The sequence below is a fragment of the Delphinapterus leucas genome, chromosome 4 (genome assembly GCF_059928025.1).
Source record: "Delphinapterus leucas isolate spDelLeu-1000000601 "Yukka" chromosome 4, BTC_Dleu_Yukka2, whole genome shotgun sequence".
NCBI classification, from domain to species: Eukaryota; Metazoa; Chordata; class Mammalia; order Artiodactyla; family Monodontidae; genus Delphinapterus; species Delphinapterus leucas.
In genome coordinates, this window is record NC_143132.1 from 72422351 (window position 1) to 72437565 (window position 15215).

A 15215-nucleotide genomic window follows, 5' to 3' on the forward strand; every position below is an offset into this window, starting at 1 on the left:
TGAAAGTTTAAGTGAAAATTTCGTGTGGTTTTCTCATGTTTTGACTTACTGTTAATACGAATATAAGTTAGAGTTTTATGTACGATATCCTAATTTTAAAATCTGTTTCTCAAGAAAAATCTCAAACAACCTAACCTTATACCTAAAGCAACTAGAGAAAGAAGAACAAACAAAACCTAAAGTTAGTAGAAGGAAAGAAATCATAAAGATCAGAGCAGAAATAAATGAAATAGAGACAAAGAAGACAGTAGCAAAGATCAATGAAACTAAAACTGGTTCTTTGAAAAGATAAACAAAATTGATAAACTTTAGCCAGACTCATCAAGAAAAAAAGGGACTGGACTCAAATCAATAAAATTAGAAAAGAAAAAGGGGAAGTTACAACGGACACCACAGAAATACAAAGGATCATAAGAGACTACTACAAGCAGCTGTATGCCCATAAAATGGACAACCTGGAAGAAATGGACAAATTCTTAGAAAAATACAACCTTCCAAGACTAAGCCAGGAAGAAATAGAAAATATGAACAGACCAATCACAAGCACTGAAATTGAAACTGTGATTTAAAAACTCCCAGCAAACAAAAGTCCAAGACCTGATGGCTTCACAGGCGAATTCCATCAGACATTTACAGAAGAGCTAACTCCTGTCCTTCTGAAACTGTTCCAAAAAATTGCAGAGGAAGGAAAACTCCTAAACTCATTCTATGAGGCCACCATCACCCTGATACCAAAACCAGAGAAAGATACCACAAAAGAAGAAAATTACAGCCAGTATCACTGATGAACATATCACTGATTCAAAAATAATCAACAAAATACTAGCAGTCCAGATCCAATAATACTGTAAAAGTATCATACACCATGATCAATTGGTATTTATCCCAGGGATGCAAGGATTTTCAGTATCCACAAATCAAGCAGTGTGATACACCACACCAACAAATTGAAGAATAAAAACCATATGATCATCTCAACAGATGCAGAAAAAGCTTTTGACAAAATTTGGCACGCATATATGATAAAAACTCTCCAGAAAGTGGGCATAGAGGGGACATAGCTCAACATAATAAAGGGCATATACTACAAACCTACAGCTAATATCATACGCAAGGGTGAAAAGCTGAAAGCATTTCCTCTAAGATCAGGAACAAGACAAGGATGTCCACTCTCACCACTATTATTCAGCATAGTTTTGGAAGTCCTAGCTACAGCAATCAGAGAAGAAAAAGAAATAAAAGGTATCCAGACTGGAAAAGAAGTTAAACTGTCACTGTTTGCAGATGACATGATAGTATGCATAGTAGATCCTAAAGATGCTACCAGAAAACTACTAGAGCTAATCAATGAATTTGGTAGAGTTGCAGGTTACAAAATTAATACACAGAAATCTGTTGCATTTCTATACACTGACAACGAAAGATCAGAAAGAGAAGTTCAAGAAACAATCCCATTTACCATTGCATCAAAAGAGTAAAATACCTAGGAGTAAACCTACCTAAGGAGACAAAAGACCTGTACTCTGAAAACTATATGATGCTGATGAAAGAAATCAAAGAAGACAAACAGATGGAAAGATACACCATGTTCATGGATTGGAAGAATCAATATTGTCAAAATGACTATACTACCCAAGGCAATCTACAGATTCAGTGCAATCCCTGTCAAATTACCAATGGCATTTTTCACAGAACTAGAACAAGAAAATCATAAAATTTATATGGAGACACAAAAGACCCCAAATAGCCAAGGCAATCTGGAGAAGGAAAAACGGAACTGGAGGAATCAGGTTCCCTGACTTCAGACTATACTACAAAGCTACAGTCATCAAAACAGTATGGTACTGGCACACAAATAGAAATATAGATCAGTGGAACAGGATAGAAAGCCCAGAAATAAACCCATGCACCTGTGATCAATTAATCTACAACAAAGGAGGCAAGACTACACAATGGTGGAAAGACAGTCTCTTAAACAAATGGTTGCAGGAAAACTGGACAGCTACATGTAAAAAAATGAAATTAGATCATTCTTTAGCACCATATACAAAAATAAGCTCAAAAATGGATTAAAGACCTAAATGTGAGACTGGACACTCTAAAATTCCTAGAGGAAAACATAAGCAGAGCACTCTCTGACATAAATCGCAACAATATCTTTTTTGATCTGTCTCCCAGAATAATGGAAATAAAAACAAAAATAAACAAACGGGACCTAATTAAACTCAAAAGCTTTTGCCCAGCAAAGGAAACCATAAACAAAACGAAAAGACAACCCACAGATTGGGAGAAAATATTTGCAAATGATGTGACTGACAAGGGATTAGTCTCCAAAATTTACAAACAGTTCGTGAGGCTTAATATCAAAACAAACAACCCAATCAAAAAATGGGCAGAAGACCTAAATAGATATTTCTCCAAGAAGACACAGGTGGCCGAGAGACACATGAAAAGATGTTCAACATCGCTAATTATTGGAGAAATGCAAGTCAAAACTACAATGAGATATCACCTCACACCAGTCAAAAATGGCTTTCATCAAAAAATCCACATACAATAAATGCTGGAGAGGGTGCGGAGAGATGGGAACCCTCCTACACTGTTGGTGGGAATGTGAATTGGTACAACCACTATGGAGAACAGTATAGAGGTTCCTTAAAAACCTAGAAGCAGAGCTACCACATGACACTACAGTCCCACTCCTGGGCATATACCTGGAGAAAAACATGGTCCGAAAGGGTGCATTCACCCCAGTGTTCATTGAAACACTGTTTACGATAGCCAAGACATGGAAGCAACCTAAATGTCCATCAACAGAGGAATGGATAAAGAAGATGTGGTACGTACATACAATGGAATATCACTCAGCCATTAAAAAGAATGAAATAATGCCATTTGCAGCACTACGGATGGACCTAGAGATTGTTATATTGAGTGAAGTAAGTCAGAGAAAGAGAAATATCGTATGATATCCCTTATATGGGCAATCTAAAAAGAAATGATACAAATGAACTTATTTACAAAACAGAAACAGACTCACAGACTTAGAGAATGAACTTAACGGTTACCAGGGGGGAAGAATGGGGGAAGGGATAGTTAGGGAGTTTGGAATTGTCATGTAGACACTGCTATATTTAAAATGGATAACCAGGGACTTCCCTGGTAGCACAGTGGTTTAGAATCCGCCTGCCAATTCAGGGGACATGGATTCGATCACTTGTCCGGGAAGATCCCACATGCCATGGAGCGACTAAGCCCATGTGCCACAACTACTGAAGCCTGCACTCCTAGAGCCCGTGCTCCACAACAAGAGAAGCCACAGCAATGAGAAGTCTGTGCACCGCAACAAAGAGTAGCCCCTGCTCACCGCAACTAGAGAAAGCCCTCGCGTAGCAACGAAGACCCAACACAACCAAAAATTTAAAAAAAATTTTTTAATTAAAAAAAAAAAGTATAACCAACAAAGACCTACTGTATAGCACAGGGAACTCTGCCCAATGTTACATGGCAGCCTGGATGGGAGGGGAGTTTGGGGGAGAGTGGATACATGTATATGTATGGCTGAGTCCCTTTGCTGTGCACCTGAAACTATCACAACATTGTTAATCAGCTATACTCCAATGTAAAATTAAAAGTTAAAGTAAAACCTGTTTCTTAGTTGTGACATAGTGAACTTTCCTAAAACAGATGTATGATTAGTTCACATTAGAGTAATGTTTATAGTAATAAGTGATTTCCTAAATATATTGAAAGATATAAGATATACGAGAAGAGTCAGAAAAGCCATTTAGGGTTTTTCATTTGGATATTTTATATATATATAAACATTTATATTTTTTCTCATAGTAAGTAGTTTTATAACTTATCATTAGTTTAGTACATTTCAGTGGAGTATGATAAGTAGGTTGACCAACTTTTCCTTTCCCCAGGAATTTACCAGTTTTAAGACTGAACGTGCCACATCCTAAAACCCCCTTAGTCTCAAGAAAACTAGTACTGTTGGTCATTCTAAAACGTGGTCATTTTTGAGAAGGTGGGATAATCAAGACATTAGTTAGGAGGTCTAACCTAGTGGAAATAGTGTGTCTTCTTGCTTCTGATACTTTTTTATTTTTGTTAATTGTTTCTTCAGTGTTTGAAACATACATTATTTTTGAAACTTAGTGTTATGTTTGAAAACTTCTAAAATCAGTGGAGGTTATTAAAAGAAATAATGTTATCAGAATTAGTTTACAATTTTTAAATGCTTGACTGAGTTTCCAACTTTTTGTTGTTTTTGTTTAAAATAGGAACTATTGTAAGCATAGGTGACCCTAAGAAAAAATACACAAGATATGAAAAAATTGGGCAAGGGTAAGTATTTGTGACTGTATTACCAGAATATTCATTATTTCCTGGGGGCCCAGCATGATATCTCTTTTGCCTGCTGACATTGAGCACTTCTGGTATTCTATGAGTAGTATCCTTGGATTTGTGTAAATAAGTAATGCGTTTATTTCTAGATGCTATTAAAATACTGTACTACTTAGCAGTGATTGTGCATTGTTTCTTCTTAAGTGTTATTTTGCGTTGGTGATAAGAAATTAGATGGGTGGGAAAATTGCCTGGCAAATATTTAAAAGACAGTAAGAAAATTTACTACAGGATTATAGTTTTAAAAACCTGCATTTTAATCACATCATTAAGTATGGATATTTAATTCTACTGATCTTCTGATTTTGTTCAATCATTTGTATTTTTAAAAAAATTATTATTATTATTTTTTGGCTGTGCCACATGGCTCATGGGATCTTAGTTCCCCGAGCAGAGACTGAACCCAGGCCTCCTGCAGTGGAAACGCGGAGTCCTAACCACTGCACCTCCAGGGAATTCCCAATAATTTGTATTTTTAAACTATGCTAACTGAAATCTTTTTTTCTGTTGCTTGGGAGCAAATGAACATCTTGAATTTTTAATGTTATTAATCTCTGGAAAGTGTTCTGTCAGTTTAGAAAGTGAGCTTGAGTCTTTTTTGAAAACTTCCTTATGAATTTCTTTTTAAAAACCAAATTCACTTGCGGCACTGGTTTTAAGAACAAGAAATTGAAAATCATGTTAATATTCTTCTGCCTGAGAATGGATAAATTGTATACTGGATAATATATGTAATAATTACAAGTGAACAAGGATAATACCTATCCATATGGATGACCATCCCCAATCCAATGTTGAATTAAAAAAGCAAATTATAGGAAAATACATAAAATGAAATCATTTATATGAAGTTAAAAAATTGGGGCTTCCCTGGTGGCGCAGTGGTTGAGAGTCCGCTTGCCGATGCAGGGGACACGGGTTCGTGCCCTGGTCTGGGAACATCCCACATGCTGCAGAGTGGCTGGGCCTGCGCGTCCAGAACCTATGCTCCGCAACGGGAGAGGCCACAACAGTGAGAGGCCCGCGTACCACACACACACACACAAAAATTATGTGAAGCATTTTCTATAGCGGTACACACCTATGGGTCTAATAAAGTATAGAGAAATACATGTAAATGATGCACATCAAATACAGAATAAATACCCAATATAGATTACTTTAGGGAGGAGGTATGATGCCTTTGGAAAGGGCACATAAGAACCTTCAAATTTATTTGTAGTTCTTTGTTTCTTAAACAGGGCAGTGGATCCATGAGTATATGTGACTTTTTTCTTTCTTTTCTTTATCTTTTTTCTGTATTTTTGTAGATCTGAAATTTATGACAAATTTCTAACATAAGTTTTGGCCACAAGAATTGCCTCTTTTTCTTATTTTTTCCCCCTTTGTTTTTGCTTTTACTTCTTTTAAAGATGTTCAGTCTTAAACGTTCTTTAACCTCTTTTTAGTTGTTCTGAGTATAAAGTCTTTGGATGTGATAAATGAGAATGATTTTGAAACCTTAAATCTGGTTATGTCTTTTTTTCCCTAGGGCTTCTGGCACAGTTTTCACTGCTACTGATGTGGCATTGGGACAAGAGGTAGCTACTTTTTCATACTTCTGGGTGTTACCATTAGCTTTTAATATGGGAAGAAACTAGATCTGCCTGTGAATAATCAGTAAGGAATCTCTTGCAGTTGAATATGTTGAAAGAATTACTCTAGGTAATTTTATAGCACTTTCCTTATTGAGGGGAAAAAAGAAGTAATTATGTGTTTGGTTTCATAAATAAATATTTTAAAAATTATTTTCCCAGCTTGGGATGAAAAGAGGATTAATTCCTGGCACTGGGCTGACCTTGCATTTAGATTTCAAGAGAAATCTAAAAATATTTAAGCTCTGTGTATTACAAAGAATTGTGCATAGGCAGTGTGGAAGTTAAAGTACTGCCTATGAGTAAATTATAATCTCATCGTATAGTATGTATGTAATAAATTAGATTATTAACTGATCTGTGTTTGTAATTTTCTAAGAGTATTAGGAAACTTGTTCTGACTTTTTTTTTCCGGTTTCCATCATAGGTTGCTATTAAGCAGATTAATTTACAGAAACAGCCAAAGAAGGAATTGATCATTAATGAGATTCTGGTGATGAAAGAATTAAAGAATCCCAACATAGTTAACTTCTTAGACAGGTAAATATAAATATTTCTTAAACATTGGGAGAAAAATGTTGAAATTTTAAGTCTCATGGTTTTGGGGGCTAGCCAGTTTAGTTAGACTAAGGTTGAGTGTCAACACTGAAAAATAAACTTGAAGGAGGAGGAGAGGTTAAAAATAGCATATTACAGTTTAGAAGGTCCTTTTGCTACATAGCTATCACTTGGCAAGTGAGAGAAGGCAGTTAAATGAAGGACATTGCTGCTGGTGCTCATATGAATTACAAATGATCAGAAGCAGAAACATTAAGGAAACGTTGGCTATGATTCATGTCTTGACTGACAGAGATGACCAGCCACACAGTTTTTAAACATTCAAGTCAATTTTGATTTCAAATTTTGTCTTTCATGGGCAAATAGCATGTTTATCAAAACCTCACTTAATTTAGGAATTGATGTTAAATAGCAGAACAACAAGTAGAAGAGAAAATTATGTATCTTACATTTTTTATTTTTTTAATTTTTAAATTTTTTAAATTTTTGGCCGCACCATGTGGCATATGGGATTTTAGTTCCCCAACCAGGGCTTGAACCCGAGCCCTCGGCAGTGAGAGCTCAGAGTCCTAACCAGTGGACCGCCAGGGAATTACCTTACATCTGTTTATTTTTAAAGCAGTTACATATATGTGAATGAAAGAAGAATTGTAGAAAAATAAATGAAAATTATAGTAGTGATTGTATTGGAGATAGGGAATCATAGGTGATTTTTTTTTAATTTCCATATTTAAATTTTTTTTGAATGGGTTAAAAGAAAACACAGTTTTAGACTTTAGGGCTAGCTCTGGGGACCATGTTCATAGAAAGAAACTTGCCAGGTACATTTCTCTGCTTTTTAAAATAGTATTTCAAGTCAGTAAAGCATGGTGGTTAAAATAAGTCATAAGCTTTGGAATCAGTTGTGCTTGGCTTCAGGTTCTTGTTCTGGCACTTACTGGCTGTGTGACCTTGGATGAGTTACTTAGCCTTTCCAAGCCTCCATCTCTTCATCTGTAAAAAAGGACAAATCATTCCTGCCATACAAGGTTATTTGAATTGGAATAATCTATGTACACACTCAAGTTAGAATTGCGGGCAAAATTTTAAAGTGATTTGGGAAAATCATAATGACCCTCAGGTATTTTTTTTTTTGTGCTGTTCCATAGCAACTTTTCAGTTTTCTTCCCAGCTATCAAAGCTACCAGCTTTCTAGTTTTTTTAATTAGGATCCCTAACATTTGAATTCTTCAATATAGAGTGCCACGTGTTTAGAAAAAGCGAAAGTGTGAATGTATTTTGTATGTTCTTTTTTTTAGTTACTTGGTGGGAGACGAATTGTTTGTGGTAATGGAGTACCTCGCTGGGGGATCACTTACTGATGTTGTAACAGAGACCTGCATGGATGAAGCACAGATTGCTGCTGTATGCAGAGAGGTGAGTTTGCTCCCTTTTTGAAAAGTTACAGTAACAATGTGGTTAACAGGATGTGAAAAGAAGCAAATTTTTAGTTATTATCCAAGCAGGATACTTTTAAGGGTGAGAGGGAGTGCCATTAAAAATACACCGCTCAACAGTGGAAACAAGGACAAAGTGGTACCCATCTTCACCCTAAGTATTAATTAATAAGTTTACTTGAGGCCTTATCGATCTCTTTAAAGGTGACCAATGAGATGATATTCATTAATGAATTTGAGACATACTGTTTGCTTAGGCTAGCAGAATTCTGCCACATTGCCTACATATAAGCCAAAAATGAGCCTTTCTTTCTTCCATGTAATCTTTTCCTACAGATGAGACTTAGGTTAATGATTTGCTTATTGTCATTAAAACTGCAACAGTACTTTCTTCGAGTACCCTAGGAATCATTGTCACAAAGGACAAAATTGTAAAAGTTCTTACGACTATTATGTTTCCTGTGATTTGGCTTTCAGCATTTTTACAGTGAATTATAAGTAAATTATAAACTTTGTTCATGTAAGAACAGTATATGTGATGTTTTTCCTTTTTCAGCTTTTATTAGGTGTTTTTTAAAAACTATTCTTTGAAACTTTTAATTCTAATGTAATTATGCTTCACCTAAGGGGAGCCCCCTTGACTCTTTCAGGAGGGAAACAATAATATATCCCTTAACAAAGAATGTTTGATCACTTAAAAGCTGATAAAAACTTAAGGATTTATCTATTTATACTTAATTTGTTTTTCTAATAATTTTTTTCACAATCAATATAAAACTATTTTAGTAGTTCCTCTAATTGTGATAACATTTGTTTCTATTTGTTTACACAAGAATTTTTCTGGGGATTTGTTCTTTTCAGGAATATGCTTAAATGCTTGGTAAATGTATTGCAGTAATACACAGTTAATCTCGTTTTTTTCTTTGAATAATAGATTATTTTGAGTGAGATTTTTGTTATTAATGATGTACAGACTTTATTTGTTGTTCTACTTTAGTGGGGGTAAGAAATAAAAACAACTTTTTCCAAGTTACAATTTATACTCAGTTTACATTAAAAAAGCATAGCAAGCAGATTTTTTAAATTGAATTTCATTCTTGTTTTTAAGGAAGTAAGAGTAGTTCTTCTGCTCCTTTGACTCAGTGCTTTCTGAAATATGGCATAAGACCGAAGTGGTGTCCAGGATCATCATTGGTGTCTAGGGTGTGGGTATAGCTTTATGTAAAACCTACCATAGAAGAAATGAAGAAAACATTTTACATAGCATTGAACAGCTGGAGAGAACCAGACCCGCAGTGGCTTACATTGATTAGACTTTGGCATATTTCAGATTCAAATGGAAATGATAACAAGTTTATCCTTTACTGTTGAAATGATTTCTAAAAAGCCTTATGCATATTTACCAAGTGCTGCATACCTTTAGGCATTTAAACCTGAGCAGGCCTAGAAATCATGTAGACCCACCCACCATTTCATAAATGAGAACATTGAAGACTAAGTGATATTCTATGGTATTAAATAGTCTGTGGCAGAAATAGGCCTAGATTAGACATTATATAATAATTGTCTCTGGATAAGAGCAGAGAGTGGGAAGAGGGGGATCTAATTATTTAAGGTGTCTTATTTTCACAACTGCATGTGACAGGATTTTTTTCTTCACAAATGTATTATTAGAGTGTCTTCTGCTGGTTACTAGAGGTGGTGCTCAGGTCATAAATAGTGTATGTGAACTTCCCTTAGACTTTTCAGGGACTGTTTCATTGATAGGTGTTTTTCTCTTGTTCAGTGTTTACAGGCATTGGAGTTTTTACATGCTAATCAAGTGATCCACAGAGACATCAAAAGTGACAATGTGCTTTTGGGCATGGAAGGATCTGTTAAACTTAGTGAGTAACAAGTGAATAAATAACATTTATATGTTACTTATAATTTTCTGCCTTTTGTTTAAGTAAAAACCCTCTTCTGCTATTAACATTTTTATGACAATACATGCAGTGGGGGAGAATAGTAGTAAAAAGATATGGACTGTCAGCTGGACAGCTTGAGTTTAAATAGCGGATCTGCTACTACTTGCTGAATAATTTTGGGTGAGTTACGTAATCTCTTTTTGTGTCCATTTTCTCATTTGTATGATAAGGAAAATAACAGTACCTATCTCAGAGAATTCTTCTGAGTAGTAAAAAGGTAAAGCATTGAGGAACAGTGTCTGAGACTATTATAATGTTGGTGCTGTCTTCCAAACATAAAGTTGGATTTATCTCTGCTACCTGTTGGGGTAGGTTTTTGTCATTATGCTGTTCATCTTTCTCTGGATTTGGTAGATGGTGGCCTAATTGGGGGAGGGCTGTATGACTGTTATGTCAGAGATCACAAGGTCTGAAAAAAACCATGTGTAAACCTCTTTCCCTAATTAACTTCTGTATCAGACATGGTAGAGTCATGGAAAAAAAAAACCAAAAACTCCTTTCCTCTGCTGGCTATAATCTCAGTTCCAACCATGTCCTCTGGAGGATTCAAGAAGACCTTCTACTGAGGTTTCTCCAACTATGCAAAATTCAAGGCATTTCTTAGATCAAGAGACCAAAAACTTTTTCTTCTGTTTGCCTAAAGAGTTTGGCTCCTTTTTTAACGTCTCTTTTTTTAAGATAGATACTCCAAAGGTTATTCAACCACAAGAAAAGGGGACCCAGGTTCTGTCAGATAGTCAGAATATATAGTTAATATTGTAATTTTAGTGGGAAAACTAGAAATTGACATTCTCATACATTTTTGGTGGATACACAGGTAACTAAATTTGACTTTTTTAGTTAATATGTTACCATGGCTCTACCACTTACTAGATGAATGATCTTGGATAAATTATCTAAAAATATGTATGCCTCAGTTTCCCCATTTGTAAAATGGAAATCATAACAGTAGTAAATATGCCTGTCTCATAAAGTTATCATGAGGTATGTTAATTCTTATGAGTTATTATACTTGGAACAGTTATAAGCACTCATTTTAGCTGTAAATGTTATGATTTGACCTAACAATTGCTCTTTTAGGATTCTCTCCTATAGAATTACTGAACATATGCACAGCAATAAGTACAAAAATGTTCTCTGCAACCTTGTAAAAAAAGTCCAACAGTATCTTAAATGTCTAGTAGTACAGAAGTGATTAAATACATTATGGTATTTTTATGTTCCGTGAAGTTGTGTAGTTACAATAGTGAGGTGGGTTAATGTACTAATATGGAAAGATATCTAAAAAATTAGGTTTTAAAAAGCAGTTTACAAAATATCCTAACTAGGTAAAATAAATCAGTCAGTTCACGGGTATTATTTGTACATTTGGAAATGCATAACGAAGAGTCTAAAGCTTACAAACCTAAATGTTAACAGTGTTTACATATGGAGTAGAATGGGTTTAACAGTAGAAGGAAGGAAAAATTCTGGATTCTCATCTTGACTTTTCCACTAAATTAATACTGGGTACTAAATTAGGCATTCTGCTCTTCAGTTATAAAATGAGGTGGTTGGAATAGAGTAATGCTGGTGAAGACCTTGTAGGTACCTTGTAGGTACAGTTGCAGTTAAACATGTTCTTTTCCTAGGCTCTCTGCTGAGTCGGATGCTTATTATTATTAATTCTAGCTTCTGTTTATTTTCTTCAAAAGTAATTTCCACTTCCTGACCTTTGCCTGATTCACAGTGGACATAGTTTTGGTGTCCAGCTTTGGTGACTTTTTCTTTTAGACCTTTTTCAACTTTATTAAAATTTTTAGGATAGAATTATTTAGAATAAAAGGCTTCCTGATAGGGCTTCCCTGGTGGCGCAGTGGTTCAGAGTCCGCCTGCCGATGCAGGGGGCACGGCTTTGTGCCCCGGTCCAGGAAGATCCCACATGCCGCGGAGCGGCTAGGCCCGTGAGCCATGGCCGCTGAGCCTGCACGTCCGGAGCATGTGCTCCACAACGGGAGAGACCACAACAGTGAGAGGCCCGCGTACCGCCAAAAAAAAAAAAAAGGCTTCCTGATAATTTACCCTCTACTTGTGGGAAGTAAAAGTTAAAAAGTGAGAGTATATAACATCATCAAAATATTTGTAAGCCCATTCTGGTTTTCTTTATTAATACATTCTTAAAAATTAAGAGGCTGAATACTCAAATGTAATTAGTTAAATCATATTAAGTAAACTCTTAAACAACCCGTGGACACCATTAACTCAAGATGTTTTATTTTGTTTTATAGCTGACTTTGGCTTCTGTGCCCAGATCACCCCTGAGCAGAGCAAGCGAAGTACTATGGTTGGAACGCCATACTGGATGGCACCAGAGGTGGTTACACGGAAAGCTTATGGCCCTAAGGTTGACATCTGGTCTCTGGGTATTATGGCTATTGAGATGGTAGAAGGAGAGCCTCCATATCTCAATGAAAATCCTTTGAGGGTAAGACCAATTAAGCACCAGCCTTATTTTAAGAAAAATAATTTTCTTTAAATCATTTATTTAGACCTTGCTTTTGCCAGGCACTGGCCAAGAATTTAGGTTACGAAGTTGATAAAACCTAGTCTCTGCCCTCACTCTACGTCTAAAAATGATTTGCTTCTGGCTTATTGAGTTGAATGTGTTAGGTAAAGAGTTTGTAAATTTTTGGTAAGCTGTGCGGTTTCTAAATTTGCACATAAGTAAGAATTTGGTCACTTTTCTGCAGAATTAAGGGGCTCTAGATATATCCTTCAGGTTGTTGACTTTGAACCTTGGCCTCTGTACCCCCAGGTACAAAGAGGAAAGCAGGGTGACATCTATGAGAAGCCTGTGTAGATGGCAATGTTAAAGCCCATGTTCAAACAAAAGAGTGAGGGTTCTGAGAAACAGATGAAGTCAGTAGATTTTAAACAGTTATGTACGTATTCCAGCAGCTGAGGTGGAGAGTTCCATCTTTCTTTCTTTCTCTTTTATCTTTTACTTCTTTTAAATTATCATATATGACTCAATATCAGTAGTTAATAAGGAAATGCAAATCAAAGCCTCAACAAGATCACTTCACCCTTACTAGAATGACTGTAATCAAAAAGGCAGACAATGATAAGTATTGGTGAGAATGTGAAGAAATTGGAACCCTCATACACTGCTAGTGGAAATGTAAAATGGTACAGCACTTTGGAAAACAGTTTGACAGTTCCTGTAAAAATTAACTTTGAGTTACCATGTGACTTGGCAGTTCCACTGCTAGATGAATAACAAAGAGAATTAAAAGCATTCATCCACCCAAGAACTTGTACACAAATGTTCATGGCAGCATTATTCATAATAACCAATAGGTGGAACACAGGGAATTTTTAGGGCAGTGAAAGTATTCTGTGTGATACTATAATGGTAGTTGCATGACAGTGTACGTTTGTCAAAACCCATAGAACTGTGCAATACAAAGAGTGAACCCCAGTGTAAACTACAGACTTCTGTTTAATGAAAGTGTGTCAGTATTGGTTCATCACTTGTAACAAAGTGTACCGTACTAATGTATGATTTTAATAATGGGGGAATTCTGTGTGTGTGTGTGTATGTGTGTAGGGGTGGTATATGGGAGCTGTGTGCTATCTGCTCAATTTTCTGTACATCTAAAACTTCTTTTAAAAAGTCTATTGAGGGTTTTGTTTTTTTTTTTAATTCCATTTCTAGGAATTCAAAGAAAATAGTCAGAGAATTACATAAAGAATACAAGGATTTTCCAAAGGGGATTGACTAAATTATGAAGCACCCATATAATAAGACACTATTCAATTCAGCCATTAAAATAATTTTGTAGATCTAATCTGTTATTATTGATAGTAATGATGAGGGTGGGATACAGCTAGTTTTGTTTCGTTTTTTTTTTTTAAGACTTTGTTTTTTTAGAGCAGTTTCATGTTCACAGCAATATTGAGAGAAAAGTACAGAGATTTCCCATATGCCCTCTCCCCCTACACATGCATAACCTCCCCCATTATCACCATCCCTCACAGAGGGTACATTTCTTACCATCATTGAACCTACACTGACACATCATTATCATCCAGAGTCTATAGTTTACATTAGGGTTCACTCTTGATGTCATATGTCGTGGGTTTGGACAAATGTATACTGAATAATGTGTCCATTATAAAAGTATCTTAAAGAGTATCTTCATTGCCTTAAAAATCCTATGTGTTCCACCTGTCCATCTATAGCTATATAGATATAGCTAATTTAAAATTTCTTAAAGCAGTTTCAACAAATCCCATTGTTTTGAAATGTGGTATGACTTGGAAAAAAAATCTTAAGAAAGATAAATGGGATACTATATGTGGATGGTGGGATTGTGGTCATTTTTCTTTATACCATTTTATTATAGTGGTAGTTTTATTTATCATTATGTATTTATAATCCAAAAAAAGAAAAAGGTGAAGATAATTTTGAAAAAGAAGTCAGGGAAATGTAACATCTAAAAATAAAGTGAAAAATATCTAATCGAAATGGGTAGAACTAATAACCAGACTTTAGTGTGTATGACAATTGTCTTTAAATACGTAAAAGATCCATAAAGTTTAAAGTACTCTCTAACTTTGTTGAGCTATCTTAAGTATGTCAGAGTTGTTCTTCTATTCTTAGGCCTTGTACCTGATAGCAACTAATGGAACTCCAGAACTTCAAAACCCAGAGAAACTTTCCCCCATATTTCGGGATTTCTTAAATCGATGTTTGGAGATGGATGTGGAGAAAAGGGGTTCAGCCAGAGAATTGTTACAGGTGAATTTGGAAATAATACTATTTTGGGAAAAAGTTGACTTTTTTGAGTAACGGGCAGAAAGTTTACATAGAGTCATAATTACATTTCACTATCCATTCATTACCAGCAGCATGGCAGCTGCTGCAGTTCAGAATTTTATCTGCTGGGAATAAAATACCCATAATACTGGGATAAATGTATAAGTTTTTCATATTACCAGTTCTCACACCAGTTCATTGCAGGCATGGGTATCTGGGTCATTTAACTGAGATTTTATAATATGAGAAAAACTAAAAAGACTACACTTTCAACCATAAAAGTGATGTAGTGATTATGTTGATTTTATATAAGTACTGAAATATGTGTTTGTTAAATAAATTATGATCCATAAAGTAGTCTTAGGGGCTTAATTGAAATATTTGGCTTCTAAACTGGTGACGTTTA

At 35.3% G+C, this 15215-nt stretch overlaps 1 protein-coding gene across 7 annotated transcripts in view; it reads left to right on the forward strand.

Moving 5' to 3' along the window:
• The window catches only part of PAK2 (p21 (RAC1) activated kinase 2), a 95594-nt gene that overhangs the window by 70945 nt on the left and 9434 nt on the right, over nucleotides 1-15215 (forward strand). For all 7 annotated transcript variants that reach the window (XR_002643880.3, XM_022568648.2, XM_089910017.1 and 4 more), the window contains 7 exons: nucleotides 4290-4353; nucleotides 5945-5993; nucleotides 6475-6587; nucleotides 7904-8021; nucleotides 9828-9927; nucleotides 12276-12472; nucleotides 14654-14791. Coding sequence is in view for 6 of the 7 variants with exons in the window: in XM_022568648.2 (XP_022424356.1) it covers nucleotides 4290-4353; nucleotides 5945-5993; nucleotides 6475-6587; nucleotides 7904-8021; nucleotides 9828-9927; nucleotides 12276-12472; nucleotides 14654-14791 (779 nt within the window). In the remaining variant the exon portion in view is untranslated. The remainder of the gene's footprint in view (nucleotides 1-4289; nucleotides 4354-5944; nucleotides 5994-6474; nucleotides 6588-7903; nucleotides 8022-9827; nucleotides 9928-12275; nucleotides 12473-14653; nucleotides 14792-15215) is intronic.